Source organism: Metarhizium album (assembly GCF_000804445.1).
Source record: "Metarhizium album ARSEF 1941 chromosome Unknown scaffold_34, whole genome shotgun sequence".
NCBI lineage: Eukaryota > Fungi > Ascomycota > Sordariomycetes > Hypocreales > Clavicipitaceae > Metarhizium > Metarhizium album.
The window spans coordinates 157,850-173,066 of NW_024467608.1; the positions used below are offsets into that span (position 1 = coordinate 157,850).

General features: G+C 54.8%; 6 protein-coding genes across 6 annotated transcripts; 3 read left to right on the forward strand and 3 right to left on the reverse strand.

Annotated features, from left to right (window-relative positions):
• Positions 1–424: 424 nt before the first annotated feature.
• Positions 425–2,512, reverse strand: MAM_07672 (uncharacterized protein; the record flags this gene model as incomplete). Its single annotated transcript, XM_040826470.1, has 1 exon — positions 425–2,512. The coding sequence occupies one exon, from the start codon at positions 2,510–2,512 to the stop codon at positions 425–427; it is 2,088 nt and encodes a 695-aa protein (XP_040675550.1).
• Positions 2,513–5,135: 2,623 nt separating this feature from the next.
• Positions 5,136–7,788, forward strand: MAM_07673 (glutamine:fructose-6-phosphate amidotransferase; the record flags this gene model as incomplete). Its single annotated transcript, XM_040826471.1, has 5 exons — positions 5,136–5,140; positions 5,314–5,384; positions 5,478–5,709; positions 5,901–7,480; positions 7,568–7,788. 5 exons carry the CDS (start codon positions 5,136–5,138, stop codon positions 7,786–7,788), a joined length of 2,109 nt encoding a protein of 702 aa, XP_040675551.1.
• Positions 7,789–8,545: 757 nt separating this feature from the next.
• MAM_07674 (20S proteasome subunit) lies at positions 8,546–9,524 on the reverse strand (the record flags this gene model as incomplete). Its single annotated transcript, XM_040826472.1, has 3 exons — positions 8,546–9,153; positions 9,276–9,423; positions 9,495–9,524. The coding sequence occupies 3 exons, from the start codon at positions 9,522–9,524 to the stop codon at positions 8,546–8,548; spliced, it is 786 nt and encodes a 261-aa protein (XP_040675552.1).
• Positions 9,525–10,091: 567 nt separating this feature from the next.
• Positions 10,092–11,176, forward strand: MAM_07675 (HMG box protein; the record flags this gene model as incomplete). The annotated part of the gene is made up of 2 exons (XM_040826473.1): positions 10,092–10,604; positions 10,742–11,176. The coding sequence occupies 2 exons, from the start codon at positions 10,092–10,094 to the stop codon at positions 11,174–11,176; spliced, it is 948 nt and encodes a 315-aa protein (XP_040675553.1).
• A 521-nt stretch (positions 11,177–11,697) lies between these two features.
• MAM_07676 (uncharacterized protein) lies at positions 11,698–12,972 on the reverse strand (the record flags this gene model as incomplete). The annotated part of the gene is made up of 1 exon (XM_040826474.1): positions 11,698–12,972. The coding sequence occupies one exon, from the start codon at positions 12,970–12,972 to the stop codon at positions 11,698–11,700; it is 1,275 nt and encodes a 424-aa protein (XP_040675554.1).
• Positions 12,973–13,383: 411 nt separating this feature from the next.
• On the forward strand, positions 13,384–14,555 carry MAM_07677 (C-3 sterol dehydrogenase/C-4 decarboxylase family protein; the record flags this gene model as incomplete). The annotated part of the gene is made up of 2 exons (XM_040826475.1): positions 13,384–13,854; positions 13,929–14,555. The coding sequence occupies 2 exons, from the start codon at positions 13,384–13,386 to the stop codon at positions 14,553–14,555; spliced, it is 1,098 nt and encodes a 365-aa protein (XP_040675555.1).
• Between the last annotated feature and the right edge of the window lie 662 nt (positions 14,556–15,217).

A 15,217-nucleotide genomic window follows, 5' to 3' on the forward strand; every position in this document is an offset into this window, starting at 1 on the left:
GCATGCTTCTAAAGTGTTCAAAGCGCTGCCAGCTTAGTGCCTTTATAAAGCCGTCTGCAGGCATCTCTGCTGCGGGCAGGTATAATATATTGAAACTTCCTTTTTTGCATTCCTGCTTAAGCCACATATTATAGATGTTGACATGTCGCAGATAAGTGTTAGTTTATTCGCTTGAATTAAGCACAAGACAAATAGTCTGCTGATTGTCACACTTAATATTGCAGCTCTGCTTAGGGTTGAATTTAATGTCTCTAAAAAGGCGCTTTAAAGCTGTTGTTTCCTTTGCGGTTTGCTGTAAAGCAAGCAGCTCTGCTTTAGTCATAGACGTAGTTACTGTAGTTAGGTCAACTGTATACTCCCTTATTAGTAAGTGAGCGTTGTTTTTAAACCACATTTCCAGGTATTCAAGCGGGCGTTTCCGATTCTAGGCCTGGTTCGGGCTAATATTATACAGGAAAGTGGCTGCTTGCACGCTTTCTGACCACAGGTTTGTAGGCAGCCGTGCGCCACTGAGCATTGAATTCGAGTTAACTGTCATCTGTTGACCTGCTCGTTCCACGCTTCCATTCGATTTGTGCGTGTATAGCCTCCTTGATATAACTTGGCGAGCGTGGACTTGCGCACAGGTTTCGCAGTTGATGCGCTTAGTCCCCTTAAATCGCACGTTCCTCGTATGGATTGGAAGCTTGGTTAAAGCGGCTGGAGCGAGATGGCCCGATCGAAGGTGCCAAAGCTCCTTAGTATCTTCTCTCAGCCTTGGAGGGTCTCTGCTTAGTCTCCCGCGCTTTGAGCTTTGCATTCGATTCTCTACTGCTTGAATGACTGCAGAAAGGTTGATGGGGGGGTTCTTGGCGGCATACAGGGAAAGAGGCTTATATTGAAGAAACAATATTTTATGCTTTCGGACTAATGGTGCTAGAATTACGCCTTGTTTTAAAGGTCCAAAGCGTAGTGTATCGTCAAACCCGCAAATCCAAGCGCCTTTATCCCTCAAGCGGCTTGCCGAGACAACATTTACATGGAAATCCTTAATGACTGCAACATCTTTGAGTATTAGGTCTGTGGTTTGAGCTCCGTCCACACCGTTTAAGATCTTCTTGAGCACACGAGTACCTCTTCCTGAGATCAGATAGGAGGTTGCTCCTGCCTCTACGTACTCGCCCTTAGTCTCCCTGTACGAGCCGGGCTCAAGGAGGTCGACATCATTGACGAGATGTATAGCGTCGCAGTTACTGAGTACTGTGCTCAAAGAGAGCGGGTGTTGGCGTGTACTAATGATATCACACGGGTCGTTTGCTTGCATGACAGAAGGGTCGATTATGACTGCGCTGAAGCTGCCACCGGTTGGGGAATCGCTTCCTTCTGTTGTTGAGCTTTTCGAGCCCTTGCCCCAGCCTTCCTTTGCTATGGTAGCGCGTAGGCTTTCCCATTGTTTGCTCTCATATCGTTCTTTGGCCTTCCTGCAGTCGTCTTCCTTCGGGAACCTTCTAATCTCAGGATCCTTGGTTCTTGTGATTATCGAGCGTAGGATCTTGCAATCCTTTGCTGCCCATTTATGCCAACTACGGTCTGCACCCTTCGGGCAAGGGCATTTGCTCTTTTTCCTGGATTGGCTTCCCTTTTGTGTCTCTGTTTCCTTGTTTTCCTGCTCGTCTTCTTGATCTGAGCGTTCTCCCAGTGTGGTGCAGACTCCTCGAGCATTGTTGTGCTCGTACTTGTGCCTAGTTGTAATTGCGTGGAAGCATGTGCCATAATCGCGAAGGGTGTATGTATTCTCGATTCCTTGGGACTCGTTGTTGGTAATGGTATAAAGCATATTTCTCGCCCATACGGGGTCAAAACGAGCTCCAACTGCGTCTAGGAAATCGTGAATACCATAGGGTTCCTCAATCTCCCTGATTTTATGGGTTTGAGCGCGCATATAGGCTCTGTTCCATTTTGCATACCACAGGTCTGGTTTGGTATGTGCGAGTGTGGCTTCATTAAGGCATGCTCGATACAGCCTGCGAGTCTCTTCTCGCATGCTTGATTCGCTTGGTGCTAGCCGGCTTTTGATACCCTTGATTAATTGTCTCAACGAGAAGCCTTGAGGATGCTTTTTTTCAAGGTCTGATAGGATAAACTCATAGGTGCTAGGTTCAACCGTTCTGGAGATCCATTTGCGAATAGCGAACGCCTTTGCTTCCTTTGTTTTATGCTTTTGAAGCTTGGTGAGATATTCATTTCGTAGTAATTGAAGGACATTTGCCGCGCTGAATTCAAAAGTTGGATGAGCCTTTTTCTCCTCGGCTAACAACTCTCTTGCTTGAGCCAGGGTTGGACCTAGAGGAGCAGGCAACATATCTCCAGGTTGCTCAGGTTGATCGGGGTTTATTAGGTTCCAGAGCTCACTATCGCGAGCGTGGATCCTCAAGAGCGTGAACCAAGCATACCATTGGGACGGAAGCTCAAGCTTAACCTTAGTTGATAGCTGCGACTTGGTGGCAGCTGTTTGGAGCGTTGTTGCATCCATTGTATGCTTGGAAAACAAAGAGATGAGAGTTGGAATAGATAATCGAATGCTCAAGTTACTTGAGTGGAAGTTACAGGAGAGTCTTTCCTCCCAGGCTCATAACTGTCACACGTCATAGTCCCTAGTAAACATAGAATGTATATATTGACAAGTCTATAGTAGCTACTCCGTACGGAGTACAAAAGGAATAATTGTATGCGCCCTTATCTGTAGGTGCGCTTATCTACTGTGCTCCATTGAGGGCAAGCCCTTATCCAGGTTACCAATACGTAGTGGGTATTAGTCATGAGTGACCCGTTGCGACAACCTCTCTGCGACTTGGGATTTCGCGGCCAAGACAGGACGCCAGCTAGGCGCAGTTATAGCGCCGGCCAAAAAATGCCGACATCAGCTGTCGGACAGGGCTGATATCAACCGGATGGCGTACACAGCACCAGGAGCCGAAAATGGGTGCAGAATAACTAGTAGAAGGAATATAAACCCCCCCCCCCTGCAAGAGGTTCAGCCAGCATATTCGGGAGCTAGGGAGTTGTAGTGTCGACCGGACCTGACGATAGGTGCTATTTGAGGCTTGAGGTGAAGGAAAAGAAACCAGGGGCCGATCGCCTACCGAGATGGGCGTACTATTTTTAGAACAGCAAACGGGGCGCATATTGAGGCTGTGACGGGATGTGACGCCCTTGCTCCGTACTCCGTACTCCGTAACACAATGCGCGGAAGAAGAACCAGAGTAGGCTGATGTGCTTGAATCGTCATCTCCAACAATGCCGAGAAACGTTGTAGCCAGGGCCAAATTTCGTCGGCATCCGGGTAGTGTGCGTTGGCGCCCCGAGTGAATACGAAGAGTGACATTGTGAGTGAAACAAGGCTTGGTGGAACTTTGTTAAACTTGTCCTGGATTTCGGGGACGGCAGCCGCTGTGGCACCTCTGACATGAGCACCTGTCAAAGAGGCGTACGGAGTGCCGAATCGGAACAGCGCCGTGTCCGTTGTCTCTTGCAGAAGTCGTTGTTTTGGATGGCTGAAGCGACATGGTCATTATGTCATCTGTGATCCGCATCATCACGGTACACGATTCAGGATTGTTTACGGAGTAGGCAATGACGAAAGGGTCGGGTCGGCCGGCTTTTCAAAACATTTCTTCTCGGCTCGTGGCAGACTGCTCTGCATTTCGATGCGTTTGGTTGTTGCCATGGAGAAAATGCAGCCAAGCCGAGGCGACATTGACATTGACACAACAACAGCGATTCGAGGGCCAACGCAGGACGGTTGCCACAAGGCGACCAAGCTAGCCTTCTCGTGTTGCTGCACCGTGTTTCGTAGTGCTCCGCATCGCGCAGCCACTGGCCACCTGGGGTCCACCGATGTGGTAAGTTGACTTGGCGATGGTCGATGTCGGACGTCGTGGTTGCCATGACGAGGGCAAGAATGGACGCCAAGGCCCGGACCAGGAACGTCCATGGACCCGTTGGCGCCACCGGGCAGGGGCCACGAGGGGCAGGCGGGCGTCGTGGACGGGGTTCATGAGCGACGGTTTTGACGACGGCATTAGAGTCGAGACGAGAGGAGGACTAGAATGTCGCGAGACACGTCGATGAGCTTCGCAAGTGTCTCGAGTAGCACAGACAAAACCGGAAAACAGACGTAAACATGCGTCTGCTTCTCGCAAGGGCCATGGACGGCTTCGTTCTTCTTCTTCTTTTTTTGCATGGAAGCACTTGGGTTCGGGAAAGTGAGTGCCATGGTTGTTGGGCCAGCGAGGGCAGGCGAGGCAGATGCGGCGGATGATTGGGCCATGGAGCCCTCACAGACACACCTCAGGGCCCTTGGACTGTGAGCAATGATGAAGAGAATTTACACAAAGAAGTCACTGATATCAGCACCCACCCACTGCCTAGAACTCTCAAGCAGGGAACCTAGACTTTTCAAGTTTTTAGCGCCAACCTTGCAAAGGTTCTCGAGAGCTGACTGCCGCGCTTTGCCGCCGTTGAACACGCCCGTGCAGCCTCGGGCTCAAACAAACGAGCGCCGTCCCAATGACAACATCGGCTGCTGTCGCACCCAAAACAATCGTGCCCGCCCCGTTGGATGGAGGGCCTCCCCTGTTATTGTGCCCTGCTACTCGTATTGATCCATCCGTCGCTACCCCGTGCCTTCCAGAGCCCAGAGCCTCTCCTCGTCCTCTGGCCCTCCTCTCTTGGCACTGGCCTCCAACTTTCCCCACCTGCTGAAGCTGAGCCCGAAGCCTCAAACCAGTGGGCCTCTTGGGCCTCTCTCTTGGCCCTTGGGCTCGTCGGCCGGCCGGCTGCCTGCCACTGATTGACTAGTGCGGCGTGCGGCCGCCTGCCTAGGGTTGCCCCCTGCCACCCCTTGGGCCTTACCCCAGGTGTCCCCTTGGCGGCGCGCCATCCATCATCCATCGTCCGTCTTCCCCACCCCTCGCCCTTCGACTTTCACCCATACTTAAGCCAAACAGCTCCCTCCTGGACCGTTGTCCGTTTGATCTCCCGCCTTTCCTCATTTGCCGTCTAGAACCTCCCATCCGCTTCCCTTCACTTCATCTCGTATTTGCATCTATCATACATAGCATTATAATATCATCTGAGGGCAAGGCATCTTCATCATGTGGTAAGCTCCCCTCGCTGTTTTTGCGTACCCCGCCTCGGCCTTGTTTGTCGGCGAATCTAGCTAGAGCTTGCCATGATGGCCGGATTTGCTCCCACGTGCTTGCACCTCATTACTGCAAAGGAAACTGTCAATCGGAGGCAGTCTTGATGCTGACAGCTTATTCTTTCAAACAGTGGCATCTTTGGATACATCAACTATCTGGTGGAGAAGGATCGCAAGTTCATTCTCGATACCTTGATCAACGGTACGTGGCTGACGCCCGGCTCCGGAGAAAACAAAGACAAAATCACGGCTCCAGAAACGCTGACAATATCCTTTCTGCTTCCCGGATGAACAGGTCTCTCCCGTCTCGAGTACCGAGGATACGACTCTGCTGGTTTAGCAGTCGATGGGGACAAGAAGAACGAGGTCTACGCCTTCAAAGAGGTCGGCAAGGTTGCAAAGCTGAAGGCTCTTATTGACGAATCGCATGTCGATCTCTCCAAGATCTTTGATTCACACGCTGGTATCGCTCATACTCGATGGGCTACCCACGGTCCTCCTTCGAAAGTTAACTGCCATCCTCACCGGTAAGCTTGTGTTTGCGGGCCCTTCCCTTCCCTTCCCTTCCCTCCTCCTTCTTGTTCTTTCTTCTGTTTTTTGAAGGGGGGAGAGGGGCCACGTCCCGTCACTGCACTCTACCTGCTTCGAGTAGCACAGCTTCTCCCCCACTTGACTTGCAAGACAACCATTGGCTGACCTCACCGCCTCTTCACCATAGTTCGGACCCTACCTCGGAATTCAGCATCGTTCACAATGGCATCATCACCAACTACAAGGAGCTTAAGACGCTTCTGGTTGCTAAGGGCTTCAAGTTCGAAACCGAGACCGACACAGAATGCATTGCCAAGCTCACCAAGTATATTTACGATCAACACCCTCAGATTGGCTTCACCGACTTGGCCAAGGCTGTCATCTCAGAACTTGAGGGAGCTTATGGTTTGTTGATCAAGTCTGTTCACTACCCACACGAGGTCATTGCCGCCCGTAAGGGTTCGCCGCTCGTCATTGGCGTCAAGACTCAGCGACGCATGAAGGTGGATTTTGTTGACGTCGAGTACGCTGACGACAACACTCCCCTCCCCGCCGAGGCTGCTTCTCAGAACGTGGCCCTGAAGAAGAATGCAACCGGCTTCCTCTCTCCCTCCAACAGCCTGCTTGGAGCTCCCGACAAGTCTCTTCTGCACCGCTCACAGTCCCGTGCCTTCATGACCGACGACGGCATGCCCATGCCCACCGAGTTCTTCCTCTCGTCCGACCCTTCGGCCATTGTGGAACATACCAAGAAGGTCCTGTATCTTGAGGACGATGACATTGCTCATATCCACGAGGGTTCCCTGAACATTCACCGCCTGAAGAAGGCCGATGGAAGCTCCAACGTCCGTGCTATCCAGACTCTTGAGCTTGAGCTCCAGGAGATCATGAAGGGCAAGTTTGACCACTTCATGCAGAAGGAGATTTTTGAGCAGCCCGAGTCCGTCGTCAACACGATGCGTGGCCGTCTTGACATCAATGCCAAGACTGTCACTCTGGGTGGATTGAGGTCGTACATTTCAACTATTCGCCGCTCCAGAAGAATTATATTCATTGCCTGTGGTACCAGTTACCACTCTTGCATGGCCGTCCGCGGCATTTTCGAAGAGCTTGCCGAGATCCCCATCTCTGTGGAGTTGGCTTCAGACTTCCTGGACAGGGAGGCCCCCGTGTTCCGTGACGATACATGCGTGTTTGTCTCACAGTCTGGTGAAACCGCCGATTCGCTGATGGCTCTGCGCTACTGCTTGGAGCGCGGTGCCTTGACAGTCGGTATTGTCAATGTTGTCGGCTCGTCCATCTCTCTTCTCACCCATTGCGGTGTCCACGTCAACGCCGGCCCTGAGATTGGTGTTGCCTCCACCAAGGCCTACACCTCCCAGTTTATTGCCATGGTCATGTTCGCCTTGTCCCTGAGCGAGGACAGGGCTTCCAAGAAGGAGCGTCGCGAAGAAATCATGCAAGGTCTTGCAAATGTGTCCAGCCAGATCAAGACTATTCTGGAATTGGACAAGCCCATCAAGGAGATGTGTGAGAAGGTTTTCAGGAACCAAAAGTCCCTCCTCCTCCTCGGTCGCGGCAGCCAGTTCTCTACTGCACTTGAAGGTGCGCTCAAGATCAAGGAAATTTCCTACCTCCACTGCGAGGCTGTCATGTCTGGTGAATTGAAGCACGGCGTGTTGGCCTTGGTTGATGCCAATATGCCCATCATCATGATCCTCACTCGCGATGAGATTTTCAAGAAGTCTCTCAATGCCTACCAGCAAGGTAAGAGCTACCGCTTTTATTTCTCACTTGACGAGCACGCACCGTTGAGTCACTCGAACCTCGACCATCGCTAACAGGAAATCACAGTCATTGCCCGTGAAGGCAAGCCCATAATCCTTTGCAACCCTGACGACCCTGAGTTTAAGAACTCGGAAGCCCAGAAGATTGAGATCCCCAAGACTGTTGATTGTCTTCAAGGCCTCCTCAACGTGATTCCCCTGCAGTTGATTGCTTACTGGCTGGCTGTTCTTGAGGGCCTCAATGTTGATTTCCCTCGCAACTTGGCCAAGTCTGTTACTGTTGAGTAAAAAAAAAGGCTGTCGCTCGTGTACTGGTCATACCAATGTGTCACGCTGGCGTGTCCCCATAGTTCAGTCTGGGTGTTTGAGGCGCGCTTGGCATACGGTACTCGTTTTTCTCGTGGTCTTGGAGCGACTTTTACGAGAAATTGCCGCTGCATAGTCTCCGCAGCGATGTTGGATGGATTATGGGAGTTATGTCTTTCTGTTGTCTAGGACGACTAGCGATTTGGCTGTAGCAATATGCCCTGCACATTTTGATAACGATGAAAGCGCCTGGGATGGAAATCAGACGAGACGCTGTGTTAGACGGGCGAGGTATGCGCAAGGTTTCTATTCCGGGAAAAGTTGTTTTTATGGACACTTTGCACAATACAAGACAAGCGTACTTTTGTATCATCTACGGCGCCGGCTACTTGACAATTCCTCACTACGTGAATGTGCTGATTGCTGAATGCTGATTTGAAAAGACTGAACAAGCAGACGCAATTATTAGTACAAGTTCTATGCTCTAACTTGGCCTAGCTTCGTCAGTGGCATTGGTAACGAATGGCGGCAATCTGTGTCTCGTGCACTGTAGAAGAACCCAGATTTCCCAACAACGATGTTCTTCATGAACAGCCAGATTTCCCAACAACGATGTTCTTCATGAACAGCCAGATTTTGAAACCTCCCCAACCCATCACACATGGAGAGGGAGTTTCTCCCCAGAGAGCTCGCCTGTATCGAGCCAGCAATGCACTCAGTCCATCGTTAGTTGGCGTACTCAAACCGTCTGGGTTCCGTAACCCCTGATTCTCTCCGCAAACGCCCAGCTCTGACTCTCCAACTTCTCATTCTCCTTGAGCTCCACACCGTCCTTGGTGACAACAGCCAGTGAGTAGCTGTCCAGACTCCTGGCATCTCTGTAGAACAGAACCTTCATGCACTCCTTGACGACATCCACGGCTTCCTCGCGGGTCAGCTTTGCAGCAGACTCCTCATCGGGAGCGTGGCGTCGCATGACCGGCTGGGCGAGCATTGCGCCGAAGCCCGTGGCCAGACTGGGCGCAGAGTAGGTTGTGCCGAGCAGGTCTGCCGCAGCGAGGAATGGGCTACCCTTGTCGTCGAGGCCTGCCACCAGGAGGTGGTTCCACAGAGGGTCGAACTTGGAGCGTCGGCGGTAGAGGAGCTTGGAGAGGTAGCGGTGCAGGTTGGAGGCGTTGAGGCGCGCCGAGTCGGGGGAGTCGTAGGCCTCTGTGAGGGCGAGGTCGGTCAGGTGGCGGTCGAGGTACTGCATGTCCGAGACGTCGCCGCTGAAACCAACGACCGAGGCGTCTGCGAAGGGGCGGAGACGTTTGACGTCGGTGAAGCGGGCGAGGGAGCCATACGACGCTGGGGAACGTCAGGTTGCATTCTTTGCCTTGAAATGTAGGGGCCAAGATTATGTGCAGAGGCTTGAAGGCAGGCAGAGAAGGAAAGGAGGGCGTGGGCGTGGCTTGTGAGGCAAAACTCACCGAGGTTGTCGGCTGCAATGACGACGCCGTCTTTGAACTTGATGGCGACGACGGACGTTCCTGTGACGATGGGCTGCTGGGTATGTGCAGTAGGGCCATTTTTATTCATGAATGAGGTATCGTATGCGCCGTAAATGTCGTCTCTGGGCTGTATAAGGGTCAGTTTGGCGCTTGTGAGTTGAAGCACGGGGATTGCTTGGGGGGGGGGGGACTGCGTACCCTGCCCCATGCTTGCGGTCGGTGGTCCATGGCTGATGATTTTGAGATGGGACGATGGAGGATAAGGGAGCGGAGGAAAGAGGTTCTCTTGGCACGTGGGAGGTGCTCGATTGATTGATGTGCTCACGACGCAGGTCGCCTGAGCTGTGGTTGAGCGCTTGTCCGAGAGATGATGCTGTCGCGCGTCCTGCGGAAGCCTGGGGGCGTCGAGGGCACGCTGGACCCAGAATCGTTACATAAGCATATCGAAGAGCGCTTATTGGCTCCGACATAAAAAAGAGCTTAATCAGTACCTTGTACTGGCGAATTGCACCGTCTGCCGGGCTTATCGCAGGTACTAGATACTAAGCTCGCCAGCTAACCTGCGGGAGCTCCAGGAGCTGGTGCTCGTTCCTGCAACAACAGAGTGGAAGAGGAGAGGGGACAGGGAACGGCCGCATGCGACCCGGTTACCCAGCCCCCTTCATTTCATTTCGTACAAACGTCGTCATCCGCCCACACGCCATTTATTGCCCAGCCATCTCCTCGCACAAGTCCCTCCAGCTACTACCACTACTACTGCCTTGGACGTCGTGTCGCTCAAACCCATCAACAACGATGCTGACAGCAATTGGCAGGGCCGCCGCCCGCCGAGTTCTACAACCTGGCAGAACCGCCGCTTCTAGACTCACCACACGATTGCCCCGAGGATCCGTGGGCTATCGCTCCCCCAATGCATTGAGTATCTTTGCCGCCGCCCGGGCCCTGAGCGTGTCGGCGCGGGTGCGCTCGCCGGCCAAGGCACCCGGCAGCAAGACGAAGAAAAGCAGCAGCACAGCTACGAAAAAGAAGAAGGCTACTGCGACTAAGAAAAAGGCAACTAGGAAAAAGACAAAGAAGGCCGCTACACCAAAGAAGAGGACCAAGAAGGAGCTGACGCCTGAGGACAAGGAGAAGGCGGAGCTGGGGCAACTGAAGAAAATGGCTCTGCTGAAGGGACCGTCCCTGTTGCCCGACTCGGCGTGGTCTGTGTACACGTCCAGGAATATTGGTACTGGTGAAGGCACATTGACGGACAAGATCAAGGGGCTCTCGAGTAGGTTCGCCGAGCTGTCCGAGTCGCAAAAGGAGGTATGTTTCCCCCTTTTCAACGCTCGCTCGCTTGTGCCCTCTGGCTCGATTGGACCCTCTCGGGGGGCAAAATCAAGTCGCGGCACCCCGTGGAGATCAAGGCTCAGGCAATCACCGGGGATGCTAACAAGATGCAGGACCTCAAGTCCACCGCCCAATCTAACCAAAACGCCAACAAGACAACTCGCCAGAAATGGGTCGAGTCCCAACCCGTGGAGGCCATCTACCTGGCCAACATTGCCAGACGCCGCATTGCCCGCAAGACCAACAAGACGCGCCTCTTCCTGATTCATGATGACCGCCTGCCCAAGCGTGCCCGCAGTCCCTACGCGCTGTTCATCAAGTCCCGCTTCTCGCAGGTCAACAGTCAACCTGGCAGCGGCACGTCACAGGATTCGTTCCGTGCCATGAGTGAGGAGTGGCGATCCATGTCGGAGTCGGAGAAGCAGCCGTTCAAGGAGGCGGCGGTTTCGGAGTCGGAGAAGTCGGCGGTACTCTTTAAGGATTTGAAGGAGAAGGCTAGAGCGTATTGGAAGGCGCAGGGAGGCGCTGCCAGCCAAGTGCCCTCGTAAGAGAGTGGATTGTTGAAACCAGAGGACCTCTTTCCTTGTTGCCCTTGCTTCAACGCGACCGTTGACTCAAACCATCTGCGACGTCCGTTTGCAGCATAATGAGGATGAAGAAGAAATACGAAGAGGAAGCAGAAATTCGTAGATGCTTGGTCAGGCTTTCGGCCAGAACGAGGCTGGCTGGGTCTAGGCTCAAAGAGCCGTGCCCGCCCTCTTTTGTTTGTTTTGTCTTGTCACATTTGGTTTCCAGGTTTGATGGCTCCGCATCAATGTACTGTATGTATATATACTAAGTGAGTAGCAGGGGTGGAAATTTTCACCACGATCCCCTCCCTCAACGCCGCCCAGTGTGTTGTCCGTCATTTACGCGTGATCGTGCAGAGCTCCCTCTCGTGGACACGTACATGCCACCCAACGCCGTTCAATGCCCGCCCGGCCCTTGACTCCAATCCAGACCCATGCAGACCAACGCCGCGCTGTGCATCCCAGCAAACTATCAGAGGCGTCCGAGAAGACGGGAGGATTCACTTGCTCCCAGCGCCGTCCACCTGCAGGACGACCTGGCCTTGGGCGTCAAGCCACCTCGCGCCCGTGGCCTTGATCTCCCTCCCGCTGGCGAGATACGTGAGCAGATAGATGTGTTTGGCCACGTAGCCCCAGCAGTAGAAGCGCATCCAGTCACGCGACTCGTCTCGCGTACACCACACGCCCCAGCCGGCGAGTCCGCTGCTCAGGTAATTCGTCAGGAAGACCCACGTGTCGAGACGGACTTGGTCGGACCACGATGTGCAATCTACCAGCCAGTATCCCCTTTCAAAGGGGTCGACCTGGCGAGCTGCCCTCGGCCTGTAGCGGGTGGACAAGTCGCGGGAGAGTTTGTCGAGTTTGGGCGACACGAGGGACGCGGGGTCCAGGTTGGCCGTGGAGGTTTCTGGAGACGGCGGCCTGATGGAGAGGGTGTGGGAGATGACTTCTGTGGCGGAGAGGTCCGGGGAGCGGGTCGGGCCGGCCTCTGACGTGCCGGGGGCGAGGGCGAGGGCGAGGGGGACGTCGACTTGGGACGCCGGGGCCGCGGTGACGAGCGTCCGGGCGGTCTTGGTCGGGGGCGGTGCGGGTTCTGCGGCCGGGGACGACGCGAAGCTGTTGGAGATGTGGGTGATGTCGAGGGCCTCGTCTTCTGGGGGGGGACGCTTGTGAAGTCCCGCGGGGGCATGGGGCGTGACGGGAATAGTGTCGGGCTTGGGACGGGGCTGAGCTTCGTTGTCGGGGGGCACGGGGATCGACGAGGGGATGTTGATGGCGGCCGAGTCGCTGCTTGGCGAAGGGGCTCCGGTGTGGTGATGCTTGGGCGAGGGGGTGCTTTGTGACGAGGGCGTCTTTTGGAGATAGCGCTGCAGAAGTCGGGTTGGCGTGGTGTTGATGATGGCGGCGTCTGGGAGCGGGTATGAGTCGCTTATCTGGCTGGGCGGCGAGGTCCATGACGGGGGCGAGGGAGATGCGATTAGGGCCCTTGTTCTCGTTTGCGAGGAAGAGGGCGCGCCTGCGCGCAGACGGGGCGAGGCCCGGTTATCTATTGCGCTTTGAAAGCTGAGGTCTTGGGATTCGGGACACAGGGCTTCCTGGACAATCGGCGACGCGGAGTGCTGGCTGGACAGAGGTGCCGCGGCCGTGGTGATGTCGACTGTGGTCTCAGGCCGGAAGGCGAGATATGCGCGCGCCAGACGTCTGTACGTGTCGTCGTCGGAGACCTTGCTGGGCGAGGTTACGTGAACGAGGATTTCGACGTCGGGGGGTTCCATGGTGCGGAGGTGACATGATGAATGACGTCTTTGGGTCGTGAGTCTGAGTCGCGAGTCGTGACTGGTGAGGCGGGACGCGGTACGATACGATGGCGGTCTGGCGACGACGAGGATGTGGCTTTGTACTTGTGCTCTACTGAAGCACCTCGGAATCTATGATGCACCGACGAACTGCCCGTGGCTGCCGGCCATGAGCGACATGTCGTACAAGCGACAAGCGCACCAATAAGCCAAGCCGCCGCTGCCGCTGCCGCGCGACCCGCCCAACTCAATCTCGCAACCTCCTTTAAGGACCTCGACCTCTGCAGACTGCAACAACACCAGAACCTCATCCAATCCAACTTTACAGAGTGTCAAACTGCCCAGCCCAGCCCAGCCAGCCCAACCGAGCCCAACCCAACAACGCCCGCCATGCCGGAACGCGGCCACCTCGGCCACCTCGTCGTCATCGGCGGCAACGGCTTCCTGGGCCATCACATCATCAACCTCGCCCTCTCGCAATGGACCACCCAGTCCGTCTCGTCCATCGACCTCCGCTGCCAGCATAACCGCAACGCCGCCGCCTCCTACCACGAATGCGACATCACCGACACCGAGCGCCTCTCCTCCCTCCTCCAACACCTCAAGCCCGACGTCGTCATCCACACCGCCAGCCCAACCGCCAGCGGCGACACCAAAACCGCCAAGGAGCTCTTCAAAAAGGTCAACGTCCACGGCACCCAGTCCGTCATCGACGCCTGCCGCGCCGCCTCCGTCAAGGCCCTAGTCTACACAAGCTCCGCCAGCGTCATCAGCGACAACCAGAACGACCTGAGGAACGCCGACGAGCGGTGGCCCGTCATCCGCGGCCCCCAGCAGCACGAGTACTACTCCGAGACCAAGGTAAAACGACGATCCCACAAACCATTTCCTCCCCTTTGGAGTAAAAAAAAAAGCTAAACGTAACGTAATGAAAGGCGGCCGCCGAACAGCTCGTCCTCGCAGCGAACCGCTCGCCACCCTCGGAGCTCCTCACCACCGCCCTCCGCCCAGCGGGCATCTTCGGCGAGGGCGACGTCCAAACCCTCCCCGGCTTCATAAAGGCCTACAAGAACAACAAGTCGCACATCCAGCTCGGCGACAACACCAACATCTTCGACTTCACCTACGTCGGCAACGTGGCCCACGCGCACCTCCTCGCCGCCCACGCCCTCCTCGCCACCGCCTCGGCAGCCACCCGGCCGCTGGACCACGAAAAGGTCGACGGCGAGGTCTTCCTCATCACAAACGACTCGCCCTGCTACTTCTGGGACTTTGCCCGCGCCGTCTGGCGAGCTGCCGGCAGCGACGCCGGCACCGGCGCCGTCTGGACCCTCGGCAAGGGCACCAGCCTGACCCTCGGCGTCCTGAGTGAGCTCTTCTTCACCATCATCGGGAAACCGCCCACCTTCACCAAGACGAGGGCCACCATGGCAACCATGACGCGCTACTACAACATCACAAAGGCCAAGAGCGTGCTGCGCTACGAGCCGCTGTGGACGCTGCAGGAGGGCGTCACCAGGGGCGTGGCTTGGTTTCTGGAGCAGGACAAGAAGAAGGCCTGACAGACGGCCTGTCAGATGGATTGGAGGCTACGGGTCGGTCGAGCTGGGAGAAAAGGGGGCCGTCAGGGTCTCGGGGGCAGGGACGAACACCTCATGTACTTTTGCAACACATAATGCCCTTCCTACGGCGCTTAATAGCTCGGGCGAAATGCCTCAAATCCGCGTACTCACCCACTCGCACCGCACATTTCATCACGATAGTCATGAGCGCCATCGCACAGTCATCTCTTCTATTGGTTGCTGCCACCAGGCCGGCTAAACTACCCGTCACCGATGCCTCGCTATCACAAGTTCCCACATCCCACGTCTTTACTCACTCCACGATCCCTTCCGCCATCCACAAAAGGGACTCAAACACCACCCCATCCCTTATACAAAAGGACACATATTGGATAATGGTGTTGAAAGGAAGAGGAAGAAAAAATAAGTTTTGATAAAAAAAGAAGAAGACAAAAAGAGAACAAAAAAGGAGTCAAGGCGTAGCTTTGGTGCATCAACCAACAAATCCTTCGGTTCCATTCTCCCCGCATCAACAAATGTAATAAATAGTCCGCGACACGCCATGCTGAAGTAAAGTGCAACTACCACATTCGCCGACTACAGAAAACGGTTTCGCCCACGTAATGAATAACAGGTCGCCGGAAGACGTAAAAGCGGAACTA